At 43.7% G+C, this 13,005-nt stretch overlaps 1 protein-coding gene across 1 annotated transcript in view; it reads left to right on the top strand.

Moving 5' to 3' along the window:
- psmd1 (proteasome 26S subunit, non-ATPase 1) overlaps positions 1 to 12,715 on the top strand; it is a 36,336-nt gene extending 23,621 nt beyond the window's left edge. The window contains exons 18-25 of the mRNA XM_082505579.1: positions 76 to 192; positions 1,069 to 1,171; positions 4,721 to 4,890; positions 5,900 to 5,992; positions 6,370 to 6,456; positions 8,641 to 8,796; positions 10,322 to 10,487; positions 12,519 to 12,715. Of these exons, the coding sequence (XP_082361705.1) occupies positions 76 to 192; positions 1,069 to 1,171; positions 4,721 to 4,890; positions 5,900 to 5,992; positions 6,370 to 6,456; positions 8,641 to 8,796; positions 10,322 to 10,468 (873 nt within the window). The 3' untranslated portion in view covers positions 10,469 to 10,487; positions 12,519 to 12,715. The remainder of the gene's footprint in view (positions 1 to 75; positions 193 to 1,068; positions 1,172 to 4,720; positions 4,891 to 5,899; positions 5,993 to 6,369; positions 6,457 to 8,640; positions 8,797 to 10,321; positions 10,488 to 12,518) is intronic.
- Positions 12,716 to 13,005: the final 290 nt, after the last annotated feature.

The raw sequence follows: 13,005 nt of genomic DNA, 5'->3' as shown, positions 1-13,005 counted from the left end.
CCTGCAGTTTGAAAAAAGTGAAAATGTTGTATATTTAAACCAATGTTTCCTACTCTTCTGTGTTTCTTGTCACAGGAGGCCATCAATCTCTTGGAGCCCATGACCAACGACCCTGTAAATTACGTGAGACAAGGCGCCCTCATCGCCTCTGCCCTCATCATGGTCCAACAGACTGAAGTCACCTGTCCCAAGGTAAGTGAGCAGGCGTAATTGGCAGGACCAGCATTCAGTGAGACTGTCTGCACTCTTCAGTATAACTATAAAACAGAGGAACTTCCTTTTGGATGTAAAATGTACACGAGTAGAAAAACAAAACTGCTCTGTTATTGCACGCCGGTCTTGGCTGATTCATAATACGATACCAATGAGACAGAGGTTTTGTTGAATAAACCGTGAGAAGGAAAAAAGGTGGGAAGACTTGACTGAAAGCAGAAAGTATTAGTATTGTGAATGCAGAAGGAATAAGGTCTGTGCCATGGAAGACTGAAGAGTGACTAGTCCCAGCATAACTGCACGCACTCACCCTTGAATCACCGCATACTTTGTCATAGACGGTTAAGAAATACCAGATGCATTTTCAAAGAGTCTTCATCTGCACAGCAAAGGTCTATAAGCCTCGAGGCAGTATGCAGAATTTTGCAAGAGGTAGTTGTTTATTTCTTTTTTAGCAGCTGAATATCTATGACCCCACCCCCCCCAACACAACCTCCTACCATTGTAATTTCCAGTTCTGCTGTGGAGTTGTAGACAGGCCAATAGTTTGCGGGTGGTGAAATTAGGCCAAATATGTTGAAAGCAACCTAGCAGAGCATTGACTTAGCTTATTTGCAAAAACAAAACTTTATGTTCTTGATGTTGGAACTCTGACAGGTACATCATCATCACCGCAGGTGTCACAAAGCTGATGTGCTGTTAATATTCTGCAGATACTGAGTGAACCTGATAAATGCGTTAAAGCCTGCGACGACTGCGTTTAAAATCTTTGCTCTTTCCTTTATATGTTGAGCACCTCCTGCTTTATTGCAGTGTATTTTTAAATTAATTTTCCTAATTTCATCTTGACTCTAGGTGAACCAGTTCAGGCAACTTTACGCAAAGGTGATCAACGACAAGCACGATGACGTCATGGCCAAGTTCGGCGCCATCCTGGCCCAGGGAATCCTCGATGCAGGTCGGTCTCCAAACAGAGTTGCTGTGGGTTTATCCATGTCAGTCACTGAGTGAGAGAATGAATGGGTATGCGGTCCCGCCTGCCTCACATGCCTTCACCACTTAGTGGAGTACAAAAAGATGTGTAATTCTTAATTACACGGTAAAACAAGTGAACGGCTCTACATGTTAGGTGGGTTTGTGGTTTTGTGTGCGCCTTAATTGGAGTTCCTTTGCACTCGAGCAAACAGTAACCCCCTCCTTTGGCTGACCACCCGTGCATTGCATTTCTGGAACAGATCATGCTAAAGGTGCATTAGCGCCTGCCAGCCCGTACCTCAGCTCCGCTCTGCTCGCAGCCATATGGCCCGTCGGTCTCCCTGCGGTAATTATTGTTTGTCTGATAGTCTCTGTGTTTGTGTGTCTGTGCGGCTGTTTGTAGACACAAGCAAGCAGCTTGTGTGTGTGCGTGTGTGTGTGTGTGTGTGAGGTCCTACAGAGCTGCATATCATCACATGGAGAACTCGTATGTATGCAAAAAGAAAACCCCAGTGTAAGGGTTTCATCTAAATACAAGTATGTGTGTTAATAGCAGGGAAACACACTGAAATACACTCTCAGGTGTTGCATTCTTCACAAAGTGAACCCGAGCACCTTTACATGACACTTTTTTCTTTTCTTCATTAAGCACAGCATTGGCTCGCTGTTAACTCGGCCCCTCTTGCTCTCTGATTAACGGTCATTTTGTTCTGGGTAGATTATCCATGTTGATGACCGACAGGATTTCCATCATGCTTCAGATCAGGCGCAATAAATTCAGGCCAGGATGTCCCTGCTTGAGACCAAAACCCCTGATTCTTCCCACCCTCAGCTCTCTTTCCTGCACAAGCTGCTTAGCCCTGTTTTCAGTGCAGAATATACACTACTCCCGTTTGAATGTCAGACATGCTCAGGCTCATGCGGTACGAATGTTTAAGTATTCTCGTCCTTCCAGGGCCTTGGGAGTGTTTGAGGTGCAGGGGTAATTGTATTTAATTTGACTGGCGGAAGCGATTAGAGCTCAGTTTCATGATAACTGGTGCTCATTACCCTGAAAGCCGTCAGTCTCCTGCTTTCCTTCTCTCACTTTGCGTCCACGTCTTTTCCTCCCGCCTGTATTTTCAGGCTTTCTCCCAGTATTTGATGCAGTCTGAATCAAGTGTAATTAGCTTTCGCATTCTTATGTAAAAAAAAAAAAAAAAAGAAAAAACAAGAAGAAAAACCAAATCATGCCACGTCTTGTTGTTTTTATTCGATGGAGCTGTTTCTTCACACCCAAACATGCAGGCCGGCTGTTGATGTAGTCACGTTACACCTTTTTAAGGGATCGCAGTGGATCTGCGCACCTCCCTCACCTACTCCTTGGAATGAAAATTGGCCCACCAAAGTGAGAGTTGGCGAAAACAGCGGGTGGGGGAGAACCTGTTACTGAAGTGCACTCAAGCTCTTCTAAGTATTTAAGAGACTCTCAAGCACACGCTCGTGGTGCGTTGAGCTAGCCTCGTTACTCATTCTGGCCAACATTGAGCCCATGGGACTGGAATGTCTCGTACACCGGCTCAGATTTGAAGATAAGGCCCCGTAATTAAATCATCCGAGTGACCTCAGGTTAGAGTCGCTGTAGGAGAAGAGGGCAGCAGATGATTTAAGTGCTATTGTTTAGGCTGATATTACTTTTAGTTGGAAGGGCTACTCCCTAGTAACCTTGTCATTAAAAAAAAGAAGTGGTTTTCTCTTTATCTCTATAGAAATGATGAATTCATCCTGGTTGCGCTTCCTCTTCCTCCTCTTTCTGTCTTCTGCCATCCCTCCCTTCTGTTTATCCAAGAATTGCTTGGGTGGGCTGTTATTCTTTTGCTCTTTCAAGTTACACCCTTGACCCCTGTTAATCACCCTTCTAGCCATTTTCATAGATAAAAATAAAATACGATATAAATAGATGTCTTTTTGTTGAAGTCAGCAGAACATCTTGATATTTTTGAACCTTCAAGCTGAGATACACTGCCTGCACAAAGAAAATTTTTTTAAAAAATTATATAATATTTCCTTTCAGTGTTTCTTTATTTTTTGTTGCCAAGTTCTTGTGTTATTGATGGGAGAGTAGCACCTCTGAAATGTCCTCCAGAACAATGCAAAAGATTCTCAGTGGGGTTAAGTTGTGGGCTCTGTGGAAACCGGTCCATGAAACCTGGCGTGAGGAAAATCTGGTCATTCACCATATTCGGACAGTCAGGTGACCTTGTTTTTCGCCACACAATGCTGCTGTTTAGTCTTTGCATGTTACGTGACCCTGCTAGAACAAATCGCATCTTTCCCACCTCCTTGGGCGATGTCTTCCAACATGGCTGTTTAATAAATGAGAAGCTACTTGCTGCATGAGATAATAATCATTGTAGTAATTACTCAGGGGAAGGCTCTTAACTCTTTGCTTTTATTATTTGGTGAACATTAAACTGAGCTGTGTATAAACTGTAACTGCTCAGATGTAGATGGAAAAGGCATTTGGGATCTTTTCAGGATGGCAGACACCTCTTTGGATGTAGATCACTTATTAATGCCATGTCCAGCTCAAATCGGATGATAATGAATGAGGCCTGTCATGCAGGATGCTTTAGACAATGCATTCCTGGATGTAATTGTCTTGCCATGCACATCCTCATATTTTATATTCTGCCCTGAGATCAACGGATCACACTGAATGAAGCCAGAAGGACAAAGCTCCTTTGGGTGGTGAACATCCTGGTCTGTACCCCTGTTAACCTCTTACTCCCTGATTACTCTGCCAAGTCTCAAATAATGTGTTTCACTATCAACTGTAACTGTGTCACATGAAAGAAAAAAGCTGTTTTCGCCATCAGCATTCTGGTTATTGTTCAAAGCACAGTTTCCTTTTCTTTTCCGTTTTCCCCTCGACTTAGCCCGTGACCTGGGTTTCAGTCTGTTTATGTTAGGTGTTGACGGCCAGCGGCGCTCAGCATTTCATTTGTATCATTGCGGCTTGCTTGAGGTTTGCTGCTTTTCAGTGCTCTCCTTGTTTTCAGACCTTCAGATATTATGCAAGAGCCTGTAATTTAGACAAGAGCTCCCTCTCATCAGTGGTTAGCACATAAAGCAGAAGTAGGTTCAATAATAAATGAGTGTGTCTTTTATGTTGTGGGCACCGATAAATGGGGTCTTTTTGGAAATGTACGACTGATAATTTTGGAATTAGCACTAGGCTATGATGGTAGCAAATTATATCCAGTGCTGCGGACCATGTTATGTTTGGCCCATAAGAAACATTAGAGATGATTGTAAACACGTGGGTCCGTCTGAAGATCAAAAAAGAACCAGCAGCTTAAAAACGTATTAACTCCAACATAGAGAAACATCGGAGTCCAGACCAGCTAAATCAGTGTTAACATAATCAGGGGTTCTTCCTTAGGGGGTCAAAGGTGACAGAAAATTTGAGAACCTGCCATCATGGTCTTTAAGCCTTTCTTGTCTCATTTTACTGAAATGCTCTCTAACCTTTGTGCTTTCTGTCGTCCAGGTGGACGTAACGTGTCCATCTTCCTGCAGTCCAGGACGGGTCACACTCACATGCCGTCAGTGGTCGGCCTGCTGGTCTTCACTCAGTTCTGGTTCTGGTTCCCTCTTTCCCACTTCCTGTCCTTGGCCTTCACACCAACCGCTATAATCGGCCTCAACAAAGACCTCAAGGTACCGAAGCATTTTATTATTTACAAGCCTCAACCTCAACATGTTTAAAGTGGGCTATGGTGTCTGGTAGATTAGTCCCACCTATGTGTTTATTATGTGTTTATAGGTGAGCCTTGTTTTGTATGTAGGAAACAGCAACATGAGGTCTAAGATATGGCTGCTGAGCTTGTAGTTATTGCTGCATGTCGTGCAGGAAATATTTAGCCTCTTGTCTTGGGAACAACTGTAACCAGCAGCCGACTCTTAACAAGGCTCTCCTGACTTTTTGCCTGTTCTGGCCGCCTGCCACTCGCACTCTGGTGCCAAAGGATCAGCGTGACATATTGTGGTGTTAAACTGGTGTTAGATGAGCTTAAGCTCTTCTGTCCTACCCGAATCAGCAGCACCGGACACCTGGGACACTGACACCCTTTTGAGGTTTTGTGAATTCCCAACGTTACAAAGCACTAGAGAATATACTCTGTGTAAATCCCTGAATAACCAGGGCCGGGGACAGCGGGGTTTAACAGACTCGCCGCACCCCGGAAAGGTTTGTCAGGTCGAGTTCTGCTGCACAGCACAAGCCTTCACAGACGTTGAGCCTTACCATAGGTGAAAACAACATCCTTGTCACTTGCCCTGTGTTTTTTAAAGCACTGTCACAAGCAACCCCCTCTTGTGTAACTGGTCAAGTATTCAAATGGGTTCAGACCGAGCTAATGTAAGCCAGGCTTTCTCCAGCTTCAACCTCTCTGCAAGCATTTTTTTTCAGGTAACAGAGGATTCCCTTGCTTAAAGGTGTCTGTTTTGAAGTAACTGAAGGAATAGGAAGTGCCAAGTCCTTGAACATCATTCAGGAAGGATTATAAAATACAGCCTGTAATAGATGACGCTAAGTGGCTGTCTCTTAGAGGGTGCTTCAAACAGGTGCTCTGTACTGTAGCGAGAACGTCAGTCAGCTCATTTTCAGTTACACTGTGAACATATGAAACATGTTTACAAAGTTTTTTTATTCTCCTCTCTTTTTCAGATGCCTAAGGTGCAGTACCGCTCCAACTGTAAGCCCTCCACCTTCGCCTACCCACCAGCTCTGGAGGTTCCCAAAGAGAAGGAGAAGGAGAAGGTGAGCACTGAGGCGCCGCAGCACATCAGCTTGTTTTGCTTTCCCTTTTTCTGAAATTATTAGTTCAGGAAAGCTGATCCCGCTCCGTATTGATTTGCAAATAATTTCGAACCCTCCCTGTAAAGACTCATCATCTTCCTGCCCGTCGTGTTTATTATTGTAGAATCTCTGGCCTTTTTTTTTTTTTTCTCAGTTGCTCATTTCACAATCCAATCCTGCCCTTGGAGGATGTAATGAAAGACATTTATTTTGTGGTTCACTAGTTTTGTACATTTTAAGCCATGTTTGTAGAAGGTCTTAATGTCTGTGGTAACGTCTGACGTCGTGGAAATGTCTGTGCTCTCTCTCTCGCTCTCTCTCTCTCTCTCTCATGCCAGGTATCCACCGCTGTTCTCTCCATCACAGCCAAAGCCAAGAAGAAGGAGAAGGAAAAGAAAGAGAAGGAGGAGGAGAAGATGGAAGTGGTGAGTGGGGAAAACAACCCAACTTTCCTGATTCATTGCTAATAATCGTATTGTGTTTTTTTTCCCTGTTTAATATTAATTTTTAAAGATATTACTATTTTTTGTAGTTGTTTTGATTATTATTGGAGAAAGCAGCTTTACCTCCAGGAACAGAAAAATCCAACAAAATCGAACCGTAACCACGCTGAGGTTGCTTTTCTTAAATGAAAACAGAAGGATGGTTGTTGGTACTCAGGTCCTTCATTTCTGCAGTTGAAGTTAAAGCATTTATTATATTTTATAATCGTGAAACTCTTCAGCTGTAGCGAGATGTGCTGCAGCCGCTGTCCACCTGTTTAGCTGCTTGTTAAAAAGCTAATCAGCCAATCAGATGGCTTGTAGACATGGTTAAGATTAAAATGCTGAAGTTCAAACCAACCATCAGAATATCGAAGAAAATGATTTAAGTGACTTTGAATGTGGCGTAGTTGTTGTGCCAGGCAGGCTGGTCTGAAGCTTATTTACAGAATCTATTTGGATTTTTCTACTCAACCATCTTTAGGTTTTATAGATGATTCTGGAAAAAGTGAAAATGCCTTGTTTATGTTGGAGGAGAAAGGCCAAAGTGGAGCTGATAGGAAGGCAATAAACTCATTACAGCTGAGGCATGCAGAAGAGCATCTCTCAACACACCACACGTTGACCCTTGAAGCAGATAGGCTGCAGCAGCAGAAGACCGCACCAGGTCCTACTGTCAGCCAGGAGCAACAAACTGAGGCCACTGGGGCTGGTCAAGTTTAAAGTTTAAACTTAAAAATATGGCCTAGACTGAGTCTCAATTTCTGCTGCCTCATTCAAATGGTAGGATCAGAATTAGTTGTAAACAACATGAAAGCTTAGCCAAGATACTGAACTCCAGGTTGCTCTCCAATATTTTCATCAGAGTGCGACTGTTAGAAAGCATTTAGGTGCAGGAAAAAGTGCTTGTAATGACGGGGGGATTGAGGCATGGTGTGTGAAGCACTGTTCTACTTGAGCACTCAGTTATGCCAACAGTTCAGGTTGGTGCTGGTGGTGTAAGGGTGTGGGGGATACTTTCTTGTCACACTTCAGGCCCCTTACTACCAACTGAGCATCATTTAAACACCATACCTGAATGTTGTTGCTAACCGTGTCTATTGTTTTATGACCACAGTTTGTCCATCTGGTTCCAGCAGGATAATGCTCAGAAAGATCCAGTCATCTCAAACTGGTTTCTTAGACATAACGCTGATCCCACTGTACACAACTGGACTGCAGCATCTATGCGGTGCTTGTTGAATCTTTGCCACCAAGAATTAGGCAGCTGTGAAGGAACGAGTCCAGCCTGGTCCTTGTAAGGTGTACCTACTAAAGTGGCCAGTGAGCGTATAATATAGTGTCTGTCTTTGCTTTTCGCCTTTGGCTTCAGTCACCACGCAGCAGTCCATCTTTTCTACTAGTGTGTTTTTTGCACTTAGAGTATTTGTGCTTTTTTTTCTCCTGTAGCTTTTGTTGTCATCAAACAAATGAAAACTTTCCTGTTAGTCAAATCAAATGACAGCTGTATGAAAAATGAATGGAGTAGCGCAGCATACACCCAGTTGTTTCTTTTCTTAAAGTCTCTTGAGCTTTTCACTCATCCACAGCCAGCGTTCAGACACCCCTGTCAGTAAAGAGCCAGTATGACTTTCATTGGGATTTTCTCTGAGTGTAGGCCGTGTGTTTGATCCTCTCTGCCACGCTACATCTCAGCTCTGGTGCTGAGAGACGAGCCTGGAAACGTCCTACGCGCTCACATCTCAGGCTTTTGATTTTATTTGGCTTAACTCGAAGATGGTGGTTGAAGGAAAGGTACCCACTAAAACTGGGGTCAGACGGTTCATTTGCTTATTCATAATCCATCAGTACTCGTTGTGCCTCATTCGTAGTTTTCCAGCATTTGCTGAGCAGCCCGACAATTCATTTGCCATCAGCGGTGCCAGAGCAGGAAGAGCAGGCTGATTCACAGAAATGGAAAGATGGAGGGGGGAGGGTAGAATTTATTACCCATGACACCTCAATAATGTCCAATTCACAGTAGAAAGAAATTATTCCGAGTCAGGGACTAGATCTGTTCAGACAAAGCAGTAAATGAATATACTGTAAGTACTTCTAGTGGCCCTGATCCTCATTCTTCCTTCGCAGGAGGTCCAAGAAGGTGAGAAAGAGAAGAAGGATGAAGAGAAGAAAAAGGAGGTGGAGCCAAATTTCCAGCTCCTGGAGAACCCAGCCAGAGTGATGCCAGCTCAGCTCAAAGTCCTCACGATGCCAGAGACCTGCCGCTACCAGCCCTTCAAACCGGTAACTCAAAATCCACCAGATGTGGACCGAGATCCACATTTTCTGTTTTTTATGAACTTGATTGTTCAGATTTTACATGACATGCTTCAGAAAACAAACAAAACAAATCGAATTAAGGTCAAAGCCCCTTCGGTCCGTCACTCCTGTTAATATCTGAGTCATTTGGTTTTAGGCCCCTCTCAGAAAATATGAACATAGCTTCTTTTACTGATAAAGTCAGCAAAGTCATTATTTTCATGTACAGATTACACCAAAATTTATTTCCAGTATAACAACATGAGGTCTCCACCACAACACAGCACCCAAATAGATTGTTGAATGTAATCATTCTGCTCATTTTTTATTGTTTACAGCATCGGTGCTTCTGTGACGTCTCAGATGTCCCCTGAGTCACAGCATTTACACGTGATATTTCTAAATGAGTGCTAAGCATCAGAGAGCAGAATTTAACAGTGTAACAGTATCTCTGATTATTTTCCTCTAATATAAATCGTTCAAATTAAGATCCAGGCCGCGGGTTGATTTTGGCCTCGTTCGATTAAAAAGTGCAGAATCTCCCCCGTCCAGGCCCATAAACCCGAGCGCTGCGGTTCTCCTGTAAACGCTGACAGTTTTCCACAGTAAACGGCAGGACAGCGTGCACTCACCCCAGTCCTGTAAAGAGGAAGTACTGTTTGATTTTTCTGTCCAGCGAGCGAAGCTCGGTGTACTACACTGTACATGTGTCCCTGCTTGTCTAAGGTTTTGGTAATGCTGCTTTCCTTTTAAGGGTTTGTTTTAGGTTCCAAAAGCAGGTTTAGGAAGTGAAGGGAGGTTTACAGGACTTATCTTGAAATCTGCTCAGTGTTAAGAGGCTTATTATATGGACATTAATACAAGACTTCCTGTCTTTGGGTCTCTGTTTGGCTTGTGTGTAATCTTTTACTTTTTTGGGCGCATATGTAAACCTTTAATTTGAATTATGCAAATCCTCAAAAGTATTGCTTATTTAGAAATACTTCTAATATACCTACACTTCTGTTATAGATGTACTGTTACACTGAATGTAAATATTTCATTAAATGTGTCTTGAAGAGAATTTAAAATACATTTCTGTGTCTGACCCTCTGTTTGAAACTGGATGCACATCTGTAATATGGACTTGCGTACATAACTGTGGGACTCTGTCATGTACTGGGCTCCTGCGTTTAAAGACAAAAAATATGTAAAAGTGTATTAAGTACATATAATGCACCACATGGACAAAAGTACTGGGTCACATGTATGGTCATGGAAACTGATGCCATGAAGCTCCAAGCATACAGTTTTTGAGCGGCCGGGAATCAAACCACCAACCTTACCCCAAATGCTAGCTGAGATTTGGAGCTCTGCATGTATTCGGTGGCTCTGCTCGTTGCCATGGTAGCCTCCTATTTGAGTTTTTAGTTTCACTGAGCTTGACCCATTTTTTAATCTTTACTAAGTGTATACAAACCTTAAACCTGTTACTCCAGACTTGTGCTAATTTCCCTCCGTATGTCACCAGCTCCATACAGGCGGGATCATCATCATGAAGGACACCAGCGAGGAGGAGGAGGAGCTGGTGGAGCCCGTCTCAGCTCACGGCCCAAAAATTGAAGAGGAAGAGCAGGAGCCTGAGCCGCCCGAGCCTTTCGAGTACATTGACGAGTAGAAACGCTCCCGAAGTGACGGTATGCTGATCATTTCTGAACTTTGGAACTTTTCGAGCGTTAAAGAATGACTGACAAAGGTGGCTTTAAATGATTTTAAGAGGCAACGCCTGTCCATGCAGTGAGCTAACAGCTGACATAGACCAGCCCCAAACCCTCCAGTGGGTTTTTAAGTCATGTTTCTTTTTGGCATAAGCAGACGCAGAGATCACAACAGCATTAGTTTAACAGCTAGCAAATCAAACCGCTGGACTGAAATGCAGCTGCTCAGAGTAAAAAAAAAAGTTAAAACTACAGTTAATTTTGTCACTGCTCTCTAGACAACTTTCTGGCTTTGGCACACTCCCACATAGCTGTCTGAGTGTTTTCGTAGGAAGTAACGTTGTGTGATAATAACACACAACGTAGGTCTGCGTTTCTGTCAAAGTATCACAGAGTTTCACCCATCGCTGCCCGAGGAATGTAAACATCACCGCCTCCTTCCTCAGAGGGCAAACCCCCTCGCTGCACTACCCAGTGAACCTGGACGCCTAATGATCACTTGCTGCTTGTTGTGTTAGTGTTGGATTGGCTGCAGGAGTGTGCGCGATTTAGTGCGATGAGACCGATGAGGTGTCACTGACCAAATTAGGGCCTCTGTGCGTATTATGTCATGTCCCGTATGAGGTCTGAGAGCTGTGAAAGATTAAACGCTGCAGAGGTCCTTGTCAGGCCGTCCTTGTTGATACGTGCAAGGTCAATGTCTACTTTAACTGGAAGTAGGTGTTGTGATGTTGCTGGTGCTGCACTGGGGCTTTTTCCCCCTGCTGCCTGCAGTGAGCTTTGGTCACCATTTCTCCCACAACTGTGTTATAGATATTCGACTGGCTCACCAGCGTGGTCCGTCACTAGCATACTTCTCCAGAAGTATGTGGAGATTGGTCTTGGCCTAATCTGTGTAGCATTCCTTTCTTCCCAATGCCGATGACATGTCCCACCTATCAAAGCTAAGGCAAAGTTGCTGGTTGACTCAGTGATGTGGTCCTGACGTTGGAGTTCTGGTATGGAGCGAAGGGCTACATCCATGGACACAAGCGTGTGAGGGCGAGGCAAACACAGGTGCCTGTTTGGTGACTTAAAGTCCAGTTTCCTCCTATTAAAAGGGAGTTTTTCCTTCCCTCAGTCGCCTAGTGCTTGCTCATAGGGGGGCATCTGATTGTAGGGTTTTTATTTTACAACATAAAGCATCTTGGGGCAGCTGTTGTCGTGATTTGGCGTTATATAAATAAATTGAAAGCCTACTAGGAGTAAGCCTTGAAGCTCTCTTCTAAACTGAGTGGTTTCTGTCATATTTCAGACCTGCTTAAAGAACAAAATGACTGAGTTTGAATCAGAGGTTTGCAGGAAAACCCAGAAACTGTTCTAATGGTGGTCAAACCACATCTTGGATAAAAGCTGAGGTGTCGAAACGCGTCTTTAAGGGTACAGGGAGGTCATCGAATGTCGTACACCTAAAGGCCATCTCAAGTGTAGCTTTCTCCCTCAGGAACGTTTGCTTCCACGTGTTTGTCGTCATTCTGAAATTCCTCATTTGAATAGGCACGCTCCGATTGGGTCCGGTCCTACACACATCTGTCTCACAGATGTTTTATATCATATACTATTGTTGCTGACAGTGTGTTGAGCCCACCACATATTATTTATCATCAATCTCATCAACTCTCCACACTGAATACAGTTGTTCTGAACCCAAATGTAAAGGATACGCTGCTTATTGTGCATTTATCCCTCACGACAAGCACGGAGCTGTTCAGTGATGTGAACATTCACATGTTGTAAACACGAGAATCTTTTCAGTCTGCGTGTGATATGATTGCAGCTCTCTGCAGCTCCACGGGGAGAGCGCTGGGCAGTGGTGTCATTTCTTACTGCTTCTATGGATTAAATGACTTCAGCTCAATTAATAAAGCCCTGAATTGTCTTTGATTGTCTAACGTTGTTTTATTAATCAAAGGACGGGGGCGGGGCATTATTGTGACGTACTGGTAATGGCTATTTTTCCTTCCTCCTCAGGCATCAGAAGAGAGATCCCAGCATGTTGGTTCAGCGTCTCCCCTCCACATCCATGTATCCATCCACCTCTCCGCTCGACTGCTTCTTTGACACGTTCCTTTCCTGTTCTAGCTCCTCATTTGCCACCCGAGGAATGTTTTACATTCTCGTATTGTATAATTTTCAGTCCTTACAATAAAAATAACATATATATCAAATGCTGGAGTGCGTGTGTTTATTTGAGCCTGTATTTCACTCGGGGCTTGGGTCTAGGGACTTGCTAATCCCATACATTAAAACTGGTTTACATTTTGTGCACTCAGCAGCTGCTGCTACAGTCTGTCTGCTGTGCAAATGGTAAACGCGAGCTGGGGGTGAGGAAGTGTGCTTTCAGGAAAAAATTAGCTGCTGCCTTATTTTGTATGATAGTGTTTAGCAGGGAAGGCAAAACTGTAAGTCAGACTATGTTTGTCACAGGATCAGTTACAAGCACAGAAAAGTTTGAGTG

The sequence above is a fragment of the Aulonocara stuartgranti genome (genome assembly GCF_965226115.1).
Source record: "Aulonocara stuartgranti genome assembly, chromosome: 15".
In the NCBI taxonomy this organism is placed as follows: domain Eukaryota; kingdom Metazoa; phylum Chordata; class Actinopteri; order Cichliformes; family Cichlidae; genus Aulonocara; species Aulonocara stuartgranti.
Note: the sequence above shows the minus strand (reverse complement) of the source record. Positions and strands in the feature narration are given on the sequence as shown.